A 20,338-nucleotide genomic window follows, 5' to 3' on the forward strand; every position below is an offset into this window, starting at 1 on the left:
TCTTCTTCCCTTCCTCTCTTTTTTACAACCTTTTGTTTGGTGAAATGTAATGCAAATATACAGAAGTGCACAGAATCAAACCATATAGCTTAGTGAATTGTCACAAAGTGAATACCTGTGTAACCATCACATAGCTAAAAGAAAAAAATATTCTCAATGCTCTCGAAGTCCCCCTCATGACTTCTTACATCTAGCCTGCATCCCACTCTTTTTCCCCAAAATAGGCACTCTTGTCTTCTATGGCAGTCCCTATCTAGCTCTTTTAAATAACTTTAACATCTAAGCATGTATGCCTTATCCTGATTAATGTTTTGCCTGTCCATCTTATATTTGTGAGATTCACCCATGTTTCTGCATATAGATGTAGGTTTCCCGCCACCCCCCCCCCTCCCAACTTTTCATTGCTGGGTAATGTTCCATAGGAGGACTATACTATATCCATTCTACTGTTGATGGATCTTTAGGTTGTTTTGAGTTTCAGTATTATATATTATGCTAACATTTTTATATATATTTTCTGGTGCACATGTGCAGACATTTCTTGGTGGCTATTCACCTAAGAGTAGAATTACTTGGTTATGGTGATTATGTATGTTAATTTTAGGAGATACTGCCAAAACATTTTCCAAAGTGGCTTTTACCAATCGTACTTCTACCAACACTTGTGCCTTTCTGTTTTTTCCACTGTAACCATTCTGGTGAGTATTTATTACTGCTTTGTAATTTTATCTATACTTTATTTCACTGATCACTAATGAGATTGAGCATTGACTATCCTATTTTGCGAAATACTTATTCACGTTTCTTGCTCATATGTCTAAGTTCTTTTTATGTTGTGGATCTGTTAGTCATGTATTTTAAATAACTTTTGTCACTTTGTATTGTCTTTCCACTCTTTTAAGGGTTTGTTTTGAACTCTATTGTTTAATTTTGTATTATCCATCTGAAATTGGTTTTTTTCTTTTTTTTGTATGGTGGGAGGGAGGTGATCCAATTACTTTAATGCTTTTTGAGATTAAAATAACTTATGTGATGGAATACTTATTGCTCCTGTTTATTATTTAGCAAAATTTGGCATTTGGTTCAAGGGTATGGTGAAAATTTAAAATGACAGTTTTTATGTGGATTGATTATATTACTGAATGTGGAGATTGATATGTAATATAGATGAAAATCTAAATGTTTATGAAGTTAAGAGTTTGCACTGTTTGGTAGAATCATTTCTAAAATGCAGGGTGAAAGTAATATTTATTGAGCACCTGTATCCCAGGGATTGATTTCATTGAACAGACGTTGGCAAGGATCCCAACATTGCTTAAGACTTTGTGACTTGTGATAGTTTTCTTTTAATAAAAGGTAGCATGTTTTTGTTTTTATATCTCCATGAGATAGATGATACTTGTTTTTGCAGATCTGCAAACTGAGTCTCAGAGAGGTTGGGTCACCTGTAAAAGATGGCACTGAAACTCCTTCTGTTTCTACCTTGTTTAATTAATGAAAATGCTCAAAATACAAAACATAAATTCTTTCTCATTTGAGGATAGCTAGGATTTCAACTATTGCTTCTAGTAGCGGACTGATTGTGTGGAGGGCAACTTAAGGGATGGGAGCCAGAGCGATGACCTTTTCTTTTTCTGAGCTGCTGTACTTAAAGAAAAGTCAAACACAGTACAGCAGACGAAGTCAGATTTGCTGAACTTGGAGAGCGTCCAAGGAAGATGTATAAATGTGATTAAGGTTTTTGGAAATAAAGCCTTTGCCATGTGACCGAGAAGACAGGATTTATTTATTTACTAAACCTAGAGAAATATGAAGGGTTAAAAATTGGCATAAAATAATTAGTATGAAATGAGGATTTAATTATTATGTATTGAAATATGTAGAGTTGAGGTTGAATATGTTTTGGTAAGGAGTGTACACAGAGTGGTTGAATTTTTTGAATTTTATTTCCTAGAATTTAAATTCTCAGTGAGTGGAAAATGTTGGGGTAGAGTATTAGAAGAATTATTTACATATAATTTGTAACTTGAATATCTAAGAGAGTTCCACTTAATCACTGTTTTATATATGAATAGGAGAAACTTTAATTTGTATATATTTTGTCTTCTCTGTGGAGATAGTTCTTTGCACTCCTGAAGTAGGAATTGTAACTTTCTCAGTCCTTTGCTAGTTATTTTAAGCTAATTGGTTCAAATTCCAACAATATAATTTTAGTACCTCTGTTTCTTTTTTATTCTACAAATAATTGTAACTATATTTTCCCCTAAAGAGTAGATGTGGTTACCATTATTACATCATTCCTGTTTGAGGCAATGAAGAGATCTCAAAGTAATAGTTTTTCCTTCCCATTTATTACCAGCTTGTATCATTAAATATCCATACAGCATATCTACAGATTTAAGTACTAAGTCTCAGTCTTTTGGAAGCGAAGAAAGACACCTCTGTCATGTTGTAAATTTAGAAACCAGAATCTAAGGCTGGGAATCTGGCTTTTCTTTAGACATGATGGTGTTCTGCAGTTTGCTACACTTTTGCATACAAATGGGAAACAAACTGAGTCACAAGGACAACCTAAGAATTGTTTTTAAGTATAGCTTTTGCTCCTTTGTTATTAATTGGTGGGCGGCAATATAGAGGAGCATGTCATTTGTTGTCAGAGTTAAAAGCAGTTTGAGTATTTTAACCTTGATATTTAAAATTTTTATTTTATATTATTTGTGGGTAAGCCAGAAGGGAGCTCATTTGTGATATAAATTCGCTATTCTGATTTCAACAAATAGAATTAGTTGTTTTCATCACAGATTGCTTATTATTTGAACTCATTTAAAGATTGAACTCATTGTTAACATTTGTTATAGAAAATTGATATCCAGTTGTATCAGAAATAAAATAAAAATTTTGCTGAGTAGTCAGTTATGTTCTAGCTGCAATTGTGCTGGATAGCTTAAACACATTACCAGCTTCCTTGAAAAACAAAAAATAAAATGACTAAATAGTACTAAATCTATTCTTAACATATAATTTCCACTTTTCTGGCAAATCAAAGTGTAGAAACCAAAGAAGTCATGTGAAAATGCAAGTAATATTAGAGTTAATGATTTTGTCTATAAATGTGTTTTGAAATGTAAGCCAAATTAACATTAAAAATAGTCTTAGCAATTCTTATGCATTTATGAAACTCATAGATAATTGATTATGTCTTATAATTAGATATGAGGTGATTACTTTCTCTTAGCATTTAAATGTCTCCAGGTATTTTGTGTTATTTCAATAAAATTGTGGTGTGTTCTAATTTTAATTATAGAAATCTGTGAAGAGTTATATGTTAAATAGAAGTTTGGTTAATACAATCATTTTAAAGGAAATGTAGATTCTTACAACTTAAGATAATACTATAGTGAGTCCCTTAAAGTGACCTAATTAAATATTTTTATAAAATGAATATAAATATTTTTATAAAATGAAAATTATAAATTTGAATTTTATTATTTTAGAATTATTTTAAAAGGTTTGTTCTGATATTATTATAAAGGGCTTGAATTGTGACTTCTCTACTATATACATATTAACTGTATGACCTTGGACAGATCTCTTAACCTCTGTAAGCATTAATTTATTCACTTCTTAAGAACTTAGTTTTAATGTCCTTGTCTGATAATTCCATCCTGTCATTTCTCTATCTGCTTCTGTTGACAGTTTTTTCCCCTCCTGGTATGGGTTATATATTTCTGCCTTGTTTTTGAATACCTGGTAATTTATGACATTTCATTAAATATTTTCAGACTTTGGGGGTGTAGTTAAGTTACCTGTAATCTGTTAGATCTTTGCATGAATTTCTTTTAAGCATTGCTAGGGTCTATCAGAAGAGATTTAAATGTTAGACTAATTTAGCTCTACTCTGAAGTTGTACCGTTTTGAGGGCTCTGTATGTGATGTCCCATGTATTGAGAGGCTTTTTCCCTTGTTTATTGAGACTTCAAACTGTTCTGGTCATATGAGTTTTGGGAATTCTTTTGAGCTATTTCTTTCCAGTTATTTTATTTGTTGTAGTTCAGTTGCTAAGTTGTATCCAACTCTTTGTGACCCCATGGACTGCAGAACGCCAAGCTTCCCTGTCCCTCACTATCTCCTGGAGTTTGCTCCAAATCATGTCCATTGAGTCAGTGATGCTGTCCAACCATCTCATCCTGTGTTGTCCCCGTCTCTTCCTGTCCTCAACCTTTCCTAGCATCGGAGTCTTTTCCAGTGAGCTGACTCTTCGCATCAGGTGGCCAAAGTATTGGAGCTTCAGCTTGAGTAATCACACTCATGTGCACATCACCCAGGCATAAGTTAAGGACATCATTCTGTAGATCTCTAGAGCAGAGGTGGGCAGATTTACAGCTCACAGGCCAAGTTCCACCTACCACCTGTTACCGTAACTAAAGTTATATTGGAACATAGCCATACTCATTCATTTATGTATTGTCTTTGTCTGCTTTCATGTTTTAATGGCAGAGTTAAGTAGCCTGCAAAACCTAAAAAATTTATCTACCCTTTATGGAAAATGTTTGCAACTCCTGCTTTAGAGTTTTCTCTCTGTGTGCAGCATTTTCTTTTTTGGTAATCTAACCTTTACATTATAGCTACCTTGACAGCCCTGAATGTGCCGTCAGTTTCCTTGACTCACAAGCTTTGTTTGAGTTCCCCTTCCACACATCATGGCCTGGAAATTGCCTCTGTGTAGTACACCAGAGCAATACAGATACCTCTTCATTTCCTTTTCCTTGGAGATCAGGATCCTGTACTGACTGATACTCAGTTTCTAATTTCTGAAAACCATTGATTCTTATAATTTCTTGTTTTTTAGTTGCTTAATGTGGGGAATGGTCTTTCTAGTCCTCTTACAGTAAAATGGTCATATGCTGAAGTAGCAGCATAATATTTTGAGATTCATTCATGTTATTTTGTATATCAGAAATTCATTTTTTTGCTATATAGTATTCTGTTCATTTGAATATACCAGTTTTATGGTTCTGTTGTTGACAACTACTTGAGCTTTTTGTAGTTTTTGACTGTTTAAAGCTTCTATGAACTTTCTTATATGTTATTTTTGTAAAAATGTTTTATTAATTTTTTTACTTTTTAAAATTTGACTATTTTAGAGTATAATTCATTTACAGTGCTGTGTTAGTTTCAGGTATACGGCTGAATTATTCAGGTATATGTATACATATATCCATATATATGTATATATATATATATCTATCCAAAGATATATACATATATCTTTCTCAGATTCTTATCCCATATAACTTATTACAGAATACTGAGTAGAGTTCCCTGTGCTATATAGTAGGTCCTTGTTGATTATCTATTTTATATATATCTATCCATATTTGAAATAGTAATGTGTATATGTTAATCCCAAACTCCTAATTTATCCCCCCCTTCCCCTTGGGTAACTGTAAGTTTGTTTTCAAAGTCTGTGAATCTATTTGTTTTGTAAATGTTTGCTTCTATCGTTTTTTTTTTTAGAGTCCATGTATGAATGACATCATATGATATTTGTCTTTCTCTGTCTGGCTTACTTTGGCTTCTCAGGTGGCTCAGTGGTAAAGAATCCACCCATCAGTGCAGGAGATGTGGGTTCAATCCCTCAGTTGGGAAGATCCCCTGAAGTAGGAAATGGCAACCCACTCCAGTATTCCATGGGAGACCATATCCTCTGTCCATGGGAGAATCCTGGTGGCTACAGTCCATAGGGTCACAAAGAGTCTAAAACAACTGAATGACCGAGCGAGCATGCACGCACACATGCTGCAAATGGCATTATTTCACTCATTTGTATGGTTATTATTCCATTGTGTAAATATATCACATCTTCTTTATCCATTCCTCTGTTGATGGGCATTAAGGTTGCTTCTATAACGTACCTATTGTAAATAGTGCTGCAGTGAACACGGGGTGCAGGTATCTCTTCAAATTATAGTATTTTCCGGATATATGCCCAGAAATGGCATTATTGGATCTTCTGGTAGTTTTAGTTTTTTAAGAAACTTTCATATTATTCTCCACAATGGTTGTACTATTTTGTCATTGTTGTTCAGTCACTAAGTTGTGTTTGACTCTCTGCGACCCAATGGATTGCAGCACGCCAGGCTCAGCTTGCTTAATTAATGTCCATTGAGTCGGTGATGCTACCTAACTATCTCAACTTCTGCTGCCCCCTTCTCCTTTTGCCTTCAATCTTTCCCAGCATCAGAGTCTTTTCTAATGAGTCAGTGCTTTGCATTAGGTGGCCAAAGTATTGGAACTTCAGCATCAGTCCTTCCAGTGAATATTCCGGGTTGATTTTCTCTAGGATTGACTGGTTTCATCTCCTTGCAGTCCAAGGGACTCTCAACAGTGTTCTCCAGCACCACAATTTAAAAGCATCAATTCTTCAATGTTCAGCCTTCTTACAGTCCAGCTCTCACATCTGTACATGACTGCTGGAAAAACCATCGCTTTGACCAATTCACTTTCCGACCAATTCACTTTCCGACCAATTCACTTTCCAACCAGTACTGTGGCAGGGGTCCCTTTTCTCCACACCCTCTCCAGTATTTATTATTCTTGGCCTTTTGGTGATGGCCATTCTGACCGGCCATTCATGTGCCTCTTGGCCATCTGTATGTTTTCTTTGGAGAAATGTCTAGTTAGATCTTTTGCCTATTTTTTGATTGGGTTGTTTTATTGATATTGAGCTGCATGGGCCCTTTGTTTATTTTGGAGATTTAATTCCTTGTTTGGTCACTTCATTCGCGAATACTATCTCCCATTCTGTGGGTTGTCTTTTCATTTTGTTTATGGTTTCATTTGCTGTGCAAAGGACTACCTTTGTGGCTCATCTGGTAAAGAATCCACCTGCAATGTGGGAGACCTGGGTTCGATCCCTGGGTTGGGAAGATCTCCTGGAGAAGGGAAAGGCTACCCACTCCAATATTCCGGCCTAGAGAATTCTGGCCCAGAGAATTCCGTGGACTGTATAGTCCATGGGGTTGTAAAGAGTCGGACACAACTGAGCAACTTTCACTTGCTGTGCAAAAGCTTTAAATTTAATTAGGTCCCATTGGTTTATTTTTGTTTTTATTTTCATTACTCTAGGAGGTAGGTGCTGAGATTTATGTCAAAGAGTGTTCTGTCTATGTTTTCCTCTAAGTTTTATAGTATCTGGTCTTATATTTAGACCTTTATCCATTTTGAGTTTGTTTTTGTATGTGGTGTTAGAGAATGGTCTACATTCTTTTACTTGTAGTTGTTCAGTTTTCCCAGCACCTCTTATTGAAGAGACTGTTTTCTCCATTGTATATTCTTGCTTCCTTTGTTGTAGATTAATTGACCATAGGTGTGTGGGTTTATATCTGGGCTTTCCATCTTTTCTACTGATGATGTAAACACATGTTTTAAAGTCTTAGTTCAGAATACGAGTGAAATTTTTTATTTATGGTATATGTATTTAAATTTTAGAAGAAAATACTGATCATTTTTTTCTGTAACAGCTGCACAGCTTTATACTCACACCAGTAGTATGAGAGTTTTGATTACGCCGCTTTTTGTCATTACTTAATTTTGTCAGCATTTTGAATTTAACTCTTTTGGTGGGTGTTTAATGGTATGTTATTGTGATCTTAATCTTAATTTGTATTTCCTTGAGAATTAAAATGTTGCATACAAGTCTTTTGTCAGATAATCTGTTTTACAAATAATGTATCCGAGTCTGTAGCTTACTTTTTCATTTTCTTTAAAAAAAAAAAAAATTTTTTTTTTTTTTTTTGGGTCATGCGTTTTGTGGGATCTTAGTTCCTTGACCAGGAATTGAACCTGGGCCATTGGCAAGGCCCAAATTCTCTGGACTGCCAGAGAATTCTCTACTTTTTTGTTTTCTTAATGGTATGTTTTGATGATCCAATGTTTTGATTTAGATTAAGGCTCATTTATGGATTTTTTTCTTTTAAGGTTATTACCCTTCTATTTTCTGTAAGTATAGAAGTGAAGTGAAGTCGCTCAGTCGTGTCGCCTCTTTGCAACCCCATGGACTGTAGCCTACCAGGCTCCTCAGTCCATGGGATTTTCTAGGCAAGAGTACTGGAGTGGGTTGCCATTTCCTTCTCCAGGGGATCTTCCCGACCCAGGGATTGAACCCAGGTCTCCCGCATTGTAGGCAGACGCTTTACTGTCTGAGCTACAGGGAAGCTGTAATCAACCTTTAAATTTCCTAAAGTCAAAAAATACTCTTGTGTTTGTAAGCTTTATGGTTTTTTATTTTATAGGTAGATTCTTGATTCATCTTAGATTAAGTTTTATGTATGATGTAAAGTACATATGGGGTCCAGTTTTTGCATATGACCATACAGTTTTTCCAGTACTATTTGTTGAAAATACTTTCTTTTCTCCATTGGGTTGCTTGTGCACATTTGGTGCCTTTATTTAAACTTACTTGATTGTATGTTACTTCTGTTCTCTCTATTCAGTTCCAGTAACTCAGTAACAAGTCTTGATTTGTTACTCAGTCGCTCAGTTGTGTCCGACTTTTTGCACCCCTGTGGACTGAAGCACGCCAGGTTTCCCTGTCCTTCACCATCTTCCAGAACTTGCTTAAACTCATGTCCATTGAGTCAGTGATGCCATCCAACCATTTTGTCCTCTGTAATCCCCTTCTCCTCCTGCCTTCAGTCTTTCCCAGCAACAGGGTCTTTTCCAGTGAATTGACTCTTCGCATCAGGCAGTCAGAGTATTGGAACTTAAGCGTCAGTCCTTCCAATGAATATTCCAATGACTATTCAGTCCTTCTAATGACTTTCCATTAGGATTGACTGGCTTGGTCTCCTTGCAGTCCAAGGGACTCTTCAAGAGTCTTCTCCAACACCACAGTTCAAAAACACCAATTCTTTGATGCTCAGCCTTCTTTATGGTCCAGCTCTCACATGTGTATATGACTACTGGAAAAACCATAGCTCTGACTAGATGGACCTTTGTGGGCAAAGTAATGTCTCTGCTTTCTAATATGCTGTCTAGTTGGTCATAGCTTTTTTTCCAAGGAGCAAGCGTCTTTTAATTTCATGACTGTAGTCATCGTCTGCAGTGAGTTTAGAGCCCAAGAAAATAAAGTCTGTCACTGTTTTCATTGTTTCTCCATCTGTTTGTCATGAAGTGATGGGACAGGATTCCATGATCTTCTTTTTTTGAATGTTGAGTTTTAAGTCAACTTTTTCACTGTCCTCTTTCACTTTCATCATGAGGCTCTTTGGTTCCTTTTCACTTTCTGTCATGACAGTGGTGTCATCTGCATATCTGAGGTTATTGATACTTGCCCCGGTAATCTTGATTCCAGTTTGAGCTTCACCCAGCCCAGCATTTCACATGATGTACTCTGCATAGAAGCTAAATAAGCAGGGTGACAATATATAGCCCTGTACTCCTTTCCTAATTTGGAACCAGTCCATTGTTCCATGTCCAGTTCTAGCTGTTGCTTCTTGACCTGCATACAGATTTCGCAGGAGGCAGGTAAGATGGTCTCGTATTCCCCTGTCTTGAAGAATTTTCCACAGCTTGTTGTGGTCCACACAGTCAAAGGCTTTGGCATAGTCAATTAAGCAGAAGTAGATATTTTTCTGGAACTCTCTTGCTTTTTCTGTGATCCATCATATGTTGGCAATTTGATCTCTGGTTCCTCTGTTTTCTAAATCCAGCCTGAACATCTGGAAGTTCACGGTTCATGTATCATTGAAGCCTGGCTTGGAGAATTTTGAGCATTACTTTGCTAGCATGTGAGATGAGTGCAATTGTATGGTAGTTTGAACATTCTTTGGCATTGCCTTTCTTTGGGATTGGGATATAAACTGGCCTTTTGCAGTCCTGTGGCCACTGCTGAGTTTTCCAAATTTGCTGGTATATTGAATGCAACACTTTCACAGCATCATCTTTTAGGATTTGAAATAGCTCACCTGGAATTCCATCACCTCCACTAGCTTTGTTCATAGTGATGCTTCCTAAAGCCCCTAAGGCTTCCTAAGACTTCACATTCCAGGATATCTGGCTCTAGGTGAGTGATCACACTATTGTGGTTATCTGGGTGATAAAGGTATTTTTTGTATAGTTCTTCTGTGTATTCTTGCCACCTCTTCTTAATATCTTCTGCTACTGTTAGGTCCATACCGTTTTTGTCCTTTATTGTGCCCATCTTTGCATGAAATGTTCCCTTGGTATCTCTAATTTTCTTGAAGAGATCTCTAGTATTTCCCATTGTATTGTTTTCCTCTTATTTCTTTGAATTGAAATAAATTTATTCCAGTTTACTGATAAATAAACTTATTTGATAAATACGTAAATTTATAAATAAATAGATTTATTTCTTTGCATTGATATAAATTTATTTATTTGATAAATAAATTTATTTGATAATTATTTTATAAATAAATAAATTGATAAATAAAATAAATTTATTTCTTTTTATTGAAATAAATTATCCTCTATTTCTTTGCATTGAAATATTTCAAGGAAATAGTTACTTAAAATTTCATTTTTCTTGTGCTTACTCCAAGTGTGAACTTTTTATATCTTGTGCTCTGGCTCATTCTACTTATTATTTTTATTTATTTTATTTATTTATTTACTTATTTTTAGAAGAATCAGGTTTTATTTAATGATGTGAACATTAAGAATTTGCCTGCTTGGTTGAAATATTCACAAAGGACTTGATCATTCATACCCATACATTCAAAAATATGGAACACTTCACGAATTTGCATATCATTCTCGCACAGGAGCCATGCTAATCTTCTCTGTATCGTTCCAATTTTAGTATATGTGCTGCTGAAGCAAGCACTACTTATTATTTTTAGTAGTTGCTTTTAGGGTTTTTTTTTGGGGGGGTATTCATGCCATGTACATGTGGAGACAGTTTTACTTCTTCCTTTCTGCCTGTTTTTTCTTTGTCTTGCCGTATTACAGTGCCTTATTCTCTACTGAAAGGGAAAATCATTTAGTCTTTGAACATTATATATCATATTAGTTGTAGAATTTTCATGGATACCTTCAATAAGAGTGAGGAAAGTTCATCTTATTTTTTGTGTACAGTAATTTTAGAAAATTTTTGAGTGGATATTGATGTTTTTCAGATGCTTTTTTACTATGTTGAATATGATTTTTCTTCATTACAGTACATTATATTGTTAATGTTTAGTTAAATTTTCAAATGTTAAATTAGCTTTATGTTACTGTGATATATTCTGCATCATTCTCCATAGTTGTGATACATGTACATTTAATTTGCTAATACTTTTATTAAGAATTTTTTATGTGTGCATTTATGGGGAGTATTGGTCCACAGTGTTCTTTGCCTTTAGATGTCTTTGTCTGTGGTATCAGGGTAATACTGGTAACATTTTTACCAGTAATGCCTGGAACAGTTTTGTCAGCCCACTTGGTCTTATTTGAAAGTGGGGTCTCCTCCCATGTACTTGAAAGAGTTTGTAATAAGGTGGTGTTGTTTCTTCCAAAAATGTTTATAGAGTTCACTAGCGAAACCAATCTGGTACTCTAATTTTGTTTGCATGTAGGTTTTTGGTCAACTAAATTTATATAAATAGATGTATGCTATTAGATGTTCTTTTTTTTAAGTTGTTGTTTTCAAGAAATTTGAGCATTTCATATTTGTTGGCATAAAGATGTTTGTAATATTTCCTCAAAATTCTTTTGATACATGTAAGTGTTAGAGTAATATTTCTTTTAAAATTTCCAGTATTCTCTTTTATTTTGATAGGTCTAACAAGAAACTGTTGATTTATTCAATGAATCAGTTTTTTTCTGGAACAGGATTATCGAAGAATAATTTCATACATTAAAATCCACTTGTATTAAGTTTATAATTTAATGATTTTTAGTGATATTTAAGAGATACACAACCATAATACAGTTTTAGAATACAGTTAATTCCCTACATAGGAACCTTCAAGTTGAGAGCTTTCAAATGTGAACGTGCATTCCATTGGTGTCAGGTGAGAGTGAAATTGTAGCTTGCCTCTGTCTCCTGTCGCTAGTGATCCTGCAGCTCTCACATCTTCTACCCCCATCTCTCCTCCAGCCAGTGACTCTGCTTGCCTTGTTCACTCGATGCTAGCTAGCCCTTGTATGCCGCCTGTTGTACTGTACTAGTGTACTTTTCGAAGTAGTGTATTGTAAGATTAAAAATGTTTTATTTCTTGTGTTTGTTTTTTATGTATTATGTATGTGAAAATTATGATAAACCCATTACAGTACAGTACTATATGGCTGATTGTGTAAGTTGTGTACCTAGGCTAACTTTGTTCTCAGAATAGAACTCATTCATATGTAGGGGACTACTGTATTTCATCACCCCAGAAATATTCCTGTGACAGTTTGCAGTTAGTTCTTCTTCCTACTCTAAGACCATTTCTCGGCTTTCTGTCTTTATAGAGTTGTCTTTGATTTTTTGGCACATTTTTCTGTACAAGGAATTGTAGAATATGTAGTCTTTTAATCTAACATCCTTAACAGAATACTTTTAATGCTGCATTCATGTTACAACATGACTGCCTGGTTTTGGTGTCAGGGAATATTGGCTTCATAGAACAAGTTGGAAAATACTTCCTACTTTTTTGTTTTCTTGAGGAATTTGTAATGAATTGGTAGTATTCCTTCTTTAAAATTTGATAGATTTCACCAGTGAGACTGTCTGGCTTTGGTTTTTCTTAAATGGGAAGGTTTTCGAGTACTTTTAAATTTCCTTACTTTGTATGGTCTGTTTAGACATTTTCATTTTCTTTTGTTTTTCCTTCCCCTCTCTCTCCTCTTCTTTCCCTCTCATTTCCTCTGTCACTGTCTCCCTGTTAGTAATTTGAGTCTTCCTTGGAATTGATTGACTTCATCTAAGTTGAAATTCTGTAGGGTCAGGTGGGATGTCACTTCTTTCATTTCCTACTTGGATAGTTTGTGTCTTTTTTACTCTTGGTCAGTCAAGCTATCACTGTGGCAGTTTTGTTGATCTTTTCTAAGAATCATCCTGGCTTTATTAATTTTTTCCCTGTTGTTTCTGATTTCTGTTTTATTGATTTTTAGTCTAATATTTATTATATCCTTTCTCCTTACTTTGCTCTTCTTTTCCCCATTTCTTAAGAGGGAAGCTTAAGTTATTGCTTTGAGATCTTTCTTCTTTCCTAGAATGGAATTTAAAGCTATAAATCCCTGTCTGCACTGCTTTAGTTGCCCTAATAATTTGTGTTTTAATTTTTATACAGTTGAAAATATTTTCTTATTTTTCTTGTTATTTCTTCTTTGACCATCAGTTATTTAGCAGTGTGTTGTTTAATTTCCAAATATTTGTAAATTTCCTAAATTATTTTTTCTTGTTGATTTCCAGTTTAAGTCTTTTGTCGTTAGAGAACTATGTTGTATGAGTCTAATCCTGTTAAACTTATTGATACTTACTTTATGGCCCAATATATTTTCTATTGTGGAAAATTTTTTATGTGCACTTCAAACTAATATGTATTTTACTGTTGTTTGGGTGGAGTGCTGGATGTTGCATCATGTTGATTGATTAATGATATTGTTTAAATATTCTGTATCCTCACTGGTTTTTTGTCAGGATTGTCAGTTACTGAGATTGGAATAGTGAAATTTTTACTGTTGAATTGTCTAGTTTGTCTTCAGTTACGTAAGTTTTTTTCTTTAAGACTACTGTGTGGCTCTCTGATGGTTTTTATTTACACAGTTTATCTTGTTCTGCATTTTTGTTTTCAGTCTATTCTGTGTGTGTGATCCTGATGTGTCTTTTATAGACATTGTATAGTTGGATTTTGTTTTTCCAGTCTGACAATCTTTGCCATTTGATTGGTGTATTTACCCACTTACAGTTAATGTAATTATAGATATGATTTACATTAGCCATTTTTATATTTGTTTTCTATATGTCACATGTCCATTTTGTTCATTTTTTATTGCTTTGTTTTGTGTTTCAATATTAAAATTTTTTTTTGCTGTATTTTGCTGAGTTACTTTTTAAAGTTACAGTATGCATCTTAACTTATTGCATACTACTTCATGTTAATACTAATTCAATACCACTAATATAGAATCTTTGATCCAGATTAACTCCATTTATTTTTACTCTTGTGTGCTATTATTGTCATGTATCTTTTATGTGTTAAAAGCCAAATTACACTGTTTTACCATTTTTTAAGTTATTTTAAAAACAAGGGGAGATAAAGGGGAGAAAAGTTTTTTTTCATGTCTTTTATTCTTACCCATATAATTACCCCTTTAATGTTCTTTATTTCTTTGTGACAATTTAGTTACTACCTGCTTTTATTTCATTTTAGCCTGAAACACTTCTTTAGTACTATTATTATTTTTTGTGGTGCATGTGTGCTCTCAACAAATTACTCAGTCTTTGTTTATCTTGAAATGTCTTTATTTTGCCTCTGTTTTGTTGGACAAAGAATTCTTAGTTGACAGTATTTTTCTTTCAGGATTTTTAATATATCATCCTACCACATTCAGACTTCTGTGGTTTCTGATTAGAAGTCATTTGATCTTATTGGAGTCCCCTTATATGTCAATAGTCATTTTTTCATTTACTGCTTTCAAAATGTTCTCTTTGTCTTTCTACACTTTTAGAGCCCAGTAGGGCTTCAGCTTCCCTGATTTTGTCACCTTTTTGGGCTTTAGTATAAAGAGGTAAGTTTTAAAGGAAGATTATACATGTTTTTACTCTGTTTTAAAAATATTTATAATCATAACTTATTTCTTTATATATTTGCCTTTTTCCTCACATTTTCATAGCCATGGAATTCAACAATACCTGTTTGTGGAGGGGCTACTTAAGCATCTTTGCTAGTGAGAAATGGTAATAGTGTTTTAGTTTTTTGTTTTACTTTATGTTGTGCTTTTAAATTTTTCTGCTGCCTCATCAGATTTTATGTACATACACCCATATATATCTATTTTCTATATATTTGTTAGATAAAAACACATGTAAAATTAAGGCTTATAGTAATAAAAGGTATTAACTTTTTTTAAGAAACACAGGATCTTACTATATTTTCCCTTTGGTGAATATTGAATGATAATCTTGAAGACTAGGTGAAAGATACCATAGTATATTTAGTATTTTCATTGAGGTGTGTATTAACTTATTTACGAGTTTATGTCCATAGATATTTAACTGTAGACTATGTCATTGTCAAGTAATATCTGGGACTAAAGTCCCCAACACGCTATCTAATTTTGCTGCCTTATTCTTTAGAAGTGCTACTATGAGCAATAGGCAGGCAACAGAAAGAAAGAAGGTGAGTGAAACCAAAGGGGGAAAAAAGGACTAAAACAGATGGTAGGGTAATAAAAATAATAAAATATTTCTTAAGCATTGTTTGTTTTGGATAGTTTTCTTGTTAAGCACATGGAAATACTTTGCAAGTTTGAGAATTACTTAGTTTCCACATGCTGTTTTTGAGAAACAGCAAGTCATTCATATAATATAAACACAATTATAGATAATTTTGCTGGAATTTTATTTAGGGCTTACTTTTTCATAAGATAGATAACAGTGCCTTCTTTCAGATCATATTTTGACTTTACATTTGAGGGATCATACGTTTAAATTGAAAAGTGCTAATTCAAATAAGTGACAAACATTCCTTCAAAGCTTCCTATTTATAGTTTTACTGATTATATTCTGCTGTAAAAATGAATGTTATTTAATGTATATGAATTTTTTAGAATACATCTAAAATTAGTATATTGAGTTGTTTGAAATGCCTGTGGTGCTAGATTTCTATATCTGTGGTCACTTTAATGAGATCTTGTAATTGGAGAGTATTTTATGCCATCGAATGTACTTACATATAAATAAGCAGCATCAGTATTATTGATCCTACCTCTTTGTCCTTTTTTACTAATATGTCTTCTATGCCTAGGAGGACAATGGAAGTCAGAATCAGAATATAAACCTTCAGATTCTTAAGATTATACCAGAGTGTTTCTTGAGTTAAACATGTGAAGTAGGAGAGAGACAGGTAAAGATGGAAATGAAAGAAGGAAAAAGTATTTGATAAAGGAAATAACATTAGACCTTGAACCAACCCATAGGATCATGGGTAGGAACTCTTACATTGCCTTTGTGTATACTAAGAGGATTATTGATAATGACATGGTTCTATAAAATAGTCTTTTTATTTCTATAGTGATGATTTAGTTTCAGAAATTAGATCCACAGTATTGATTTTTCCAATCCATGAACACGGTATATTTCTCCATCTATTTGTGTCCTCTTTGATTTCTTTCATCAGTGTTTTATAGTTTTCTATGTATAGGTCTTTTGTTTCTTTAGGTAGATATACTCCTAAGTATTTTATTTTTTTTGTTGCAATGGTGAATGGTATGCAGAGGGAGGCGGGAGGGGGGATCGGGATGGGGAACACATGTAAATCTATGGTTGAGTCATGTCAATGTATGGCAAAAACCACTACAATATTGTAAAGTAATTAGGCTCCAACTAATAAAAATAAATGGGAAAAAAAAAAGAAATTAGATCCATAAATATAATCACCTATTTCTGGTGCAAGACCTCTTGTCCTTGAAATGGTAAATAATTTTGCATAGTTTTTTTTATAGCTGTCACTAGTTCTAGTAAAGCCCCACTGTGTTTTATCAAAGATCATCAAGTTATTTTCCTTGTGTTCTATATAGTAGCAACTTGTACTTTTCCCAATAGGGGCATTTGGGTTGAGAATGAAAGGTAATGGAAGGTAAATGTATCCTCCTGATATTCTATTTAATGGCACAACCAAGAGACTTTTATTTGCCTTTTTTACAGAAGATAGGAAGGATAGCAGTGTGATTAGGGATAGATAAGGGTTTTAGTATCAGACTGAGGAGTTTCAAATTCTGGCTGTATGAGTTAATGGTTATGGGACACGGATAAATAACCTTCTTCATTTGGAATAATATACTCCTTATTGACTGGAATATATTTTGTAATATGGTATTTGTGAGAATAAAATGAAATTAAGTGAAAGTAAGCTCAGAACAGATTCTTCGAATGATTTTCTTAGATACTGTAAATTATAAACTACTTTCCAGATTCCTAGCTAAGATAGTAGATAATATTTTTAAAAAGTAAAGAAGCTGAAAATGAGTAAAAGGAAGAGATTTAAGTGACTAACTCTAAACATAAGTCTTAGAACTGGATGTAGACTTTCCAAAAATTTTAAGCAGTCTAAACACAAAGGAAGAAGAATTTGTTCGAAGTTATAAATAGGTTAATAGGAAATAATGATACAGTCTATTAAAAAGTATTAAAGACTTTTTAAGTCATTAAAGAATGATTTAAAGCATAACTTTATTTTGCAGATAGTAAAAACCCTAAAAGTAACTCTATTCTTTATTGGGTTCACATTTTATGGGAATTTCTATTGAGCAGATACTGTGTGGTAGATGTATAGAAAAACAAACATTAGTCTGGCCATCACTTGGAATTATTGAAAACAGAAACCAAGAATGCAGACTAGGTTAAAGCCTTAGGTAAGCTCATAGTTAAGAAATGATCTAGTGCTTTATTGACTAAAATACTTTAGTTAAAGATGCATCCTAAGAATTTATGAATTTGTATTTGTATTACCATGGCGATTGATATCAGTGCATTGTTCTTAGCAAGAGCATATCTCTCTTCAGTAAGAGTCATGCTTCCAGGACTTCCCTGGCAGTCCAGTGCTTAAGACTCTGTGCTTCCACTGCAGGGGGCATGGGTTCTATCCCTGGTTGGGGAACTAAGATGCTGCATAGTATGGCCAAAAAAGAAAAAAAATAAATCATATTTCCTAGAAAGTCTTATGAGATAAAGAAAATGAAGAGAAGAAAAGTTGTAGTTAAACTTTGTAAGACAAATATTATGATTTGTGCACATAGAGATACATTTTTTTGTGTCATATAGGTATCATCTCTTCTTCATTCAGTTAAGTGTATACTTTTATGCATTTATTTAGGTACTGAGGCATGGCTCTATAAACTATTCTGGTACTTCGGTTGATACGTTGTAAGGTGTTTAGTCATATATAGGGATATTGAAGAAGGGATTCAAAATCAAGTGGCCAGTAAGACTGGAGATGATGTTTAATATATTGTATACTTAGAGGATTCTCTGAGTTTCATTATTTATGGACACTCAGATTTTAGCTAGGGCTTCTGTACTCTTCCAAGTTTTCATTGTGGAATTCCTGATGTTACCATAGTTGATTCATTGTGAAAAATGTTAATGCTTTTTGAGAATCTGATTTTAATATAGGAAAACATGAAGATGAAAAATTTGGCCCAGATAATTTGTGGACACTTGCTAAAAACACAAAAACATTATGCAAGGTATAAAATGATCAATGAATATTTCTTAGCCCATATATTTAAAAGGTAACTACTGCTTTGTATTTTGTTTCAGAAAAATATGTTTTACAAATGTTCTTTTTGAAAGCAATAATAATGTAATAAAAACCAGATGTCCACTGTGTAAAATCATGCAGTGCAATTTCTTTACTTCTAACACCTTAGTGATATCAGGAAGTTCTGTGGTGAGATGTAGGTTGGTGACTAAAATCGTGGAGCGCACTGAGAATCAGTAGGTTTGAGTGGAATGTTTCTCATTAGGAACTAAGTGTTAGAGTGCTGTGGCGACATAAAACGCCTGCCAAAGATAGTAGATCTGGATAGGAATACAGAAGGCAAAATCTGGGAAGCTGAAATTTCAGAAATTTGAAGTTTTGCCTAAGGCCAGGGTTGCACCCAGGAAAGAGAAAGCAAACTTTATTTTCTCTCATGTATTGCTTCCAGGGCTCTACTAAATTTAAGATAATGTTTTATATATTGTTAGCCTACTTTCAGGATTGTACCGTCATTCAAAACTTTTCTTTCTGTGGGAAAATGTCTTGAGCTTTTACAGACAGGCTTTTGAAAGGTTACCATTCATATGTTAATACTTGCCTGTGGTGATTTTATCTGGTGGTAGTGACTCATAGATGGTCTATGGCAATGGTGCAAAATATTCCTCTTCTTTCTCTTCCTGATGAAGGTGATAATAGAGTAGCATTTTGTACATACTAGACTATCCTGTCCTTTAAATATATTTTATTTGAGTCATGAAAGTAATTTTACAGGTAAAAATGAGGCGTGTTAAAAAAATGATATGGTCGAGCTGGGATTTGACTTTTTGGACTCCAAAGCCTGTATTTTAAACATTGCATTATTTGATGAGGACACAGTATGAGGAGTTTAAAAGAGTAAGGAGTTATAGGCAGATAGTGTATTTGTTTGCATTCTTGCTAGAAAGAAGAGAGAGACAGAAGAGAAAGCTGTTGTGGTGTGAAGAACCAAAATAAATGGAGACTAGAATTGTTCTTACAGCTGCTTTAAGTTATTTGGAGGTTAACCTGGGTTAACCTGCTTAACATTACAACTATGGGTTCTTTGGATGTTATTTTTAATTATAGTTATGACTTCATCAAGAGTGGTTTTGGATATTATGGAAATCTTAAAGCACATGCATTTCAAAATGAATTAGAGGGCTTAGGTATTTAAAAAATACCACCAGTGTTGACATAGTGTTAGAACATTGTGTAAGATCAAGTCTTGAGACATTTTTTATGTATTTGTTTCATGTTTTATAGTTATTGTCATCAATTTTTATGTTTCCTCAAGTAGTATAAACATTATGAATGAAACTGGTTAGTGATTTCTAGCATACTAATTACATCTGCTTAAAGATGTAATGCTAGCAAAAACAATTAAAATTTAATATAAGTTTTTTCTGAAAGACTACATATTTACATAAAAATTTTTTTTCTGTTTTAGTGACGAAGTTTAAAAATATCCAAACTCATGAAAATCTACTTGTATTCCCCAGACAGAAGGAGAGAGTATTAGAGAGACAGATTGTTTAAAACATCTTTTCTTAGGTCTGGAGCAATATAAATATGTTGCTTAAAATGTTTAATTTAACTTGAAAGAAATTTCTTATTTAACTCTTTACTTAGTTTGTCTTTACAGAATATATTTGGTATCATCTGTGAATATGTCTGTTTTGCTCACTAGGAACCCCTGATTCCTAAAAATGTAACATTAGATTTTTTCACCATTAAAAATAAACTCATGAATCAACCTTTAAAAAATAATAATTTTATCTTTTAAATTAAACTGAATTTATTCTGGTAAAATACATATGATTTACCATCTTAACCATTTTTAAGTATACAGTTCAGTAGCATTAAATACATTCATATTGTTTTGCAACCACCACTGTCAGTCTCTGTAA

At 33.6% G+C, this 20,338-nt stretch overlaps 1 protein-coding gene and 1 non-coding gene across 6 annotated transcripts in view; one reads left to right on the plus strand and one right to left on the minus strand.

Moving 5' to 3' along the window:
- Positions 1-20,338, plus strand: part of MNAT1 (MNAT1 component of CDK activating kinase) — a 198,824-nt gene that overhangs the window by 76,225 nt on the left and 102,261 nt on the right. For 3 of the 5 annotated variants that reach the window (XR_006270094.1, XR_006270093.1, XM_043472239.1), the window contains exon 7: positions 605-698. The exons of the other annotated variants lie outside the window; for them this stretch is intronic. Coding sequence is in view for 1 of the 3 variants with exons in the window: in XM_043472239.1 (XP_043328174.1) it covers positions 605-698 (94 nt within the window). In the remaining 2 variants the exon portion in view is untranslated. The remainder of the gene's footprint in view (positions 1-604; positions 699-20,338) is intronic. 5 annotated transcript variants of the gene reach the window in all.
- On the minus strand, positions 10,743-10,849 carry LOC122444396. The gene has a single exon (XR_006270239.1). It is a non-coding gene; the product is annotated as a U6 spliceosomal RNA (small nuclear RNA).

The sequence above is a fragment of the Cervus canadensis genome, chromosome 6, assembly GCF_019320065.1.
Source record: "Cervus canadensis isolate Bull #8, Minnesota chromosome 6, ASM1932006v1, whole genome shotgun sequence".
NCBI classification, from domain to species: domain Eukaryota; kingdom Metazoa; phylum Chordata; class Mammalia; order Artiodactyla; family Cervidae; genus Cervus; species Cervus canadensis.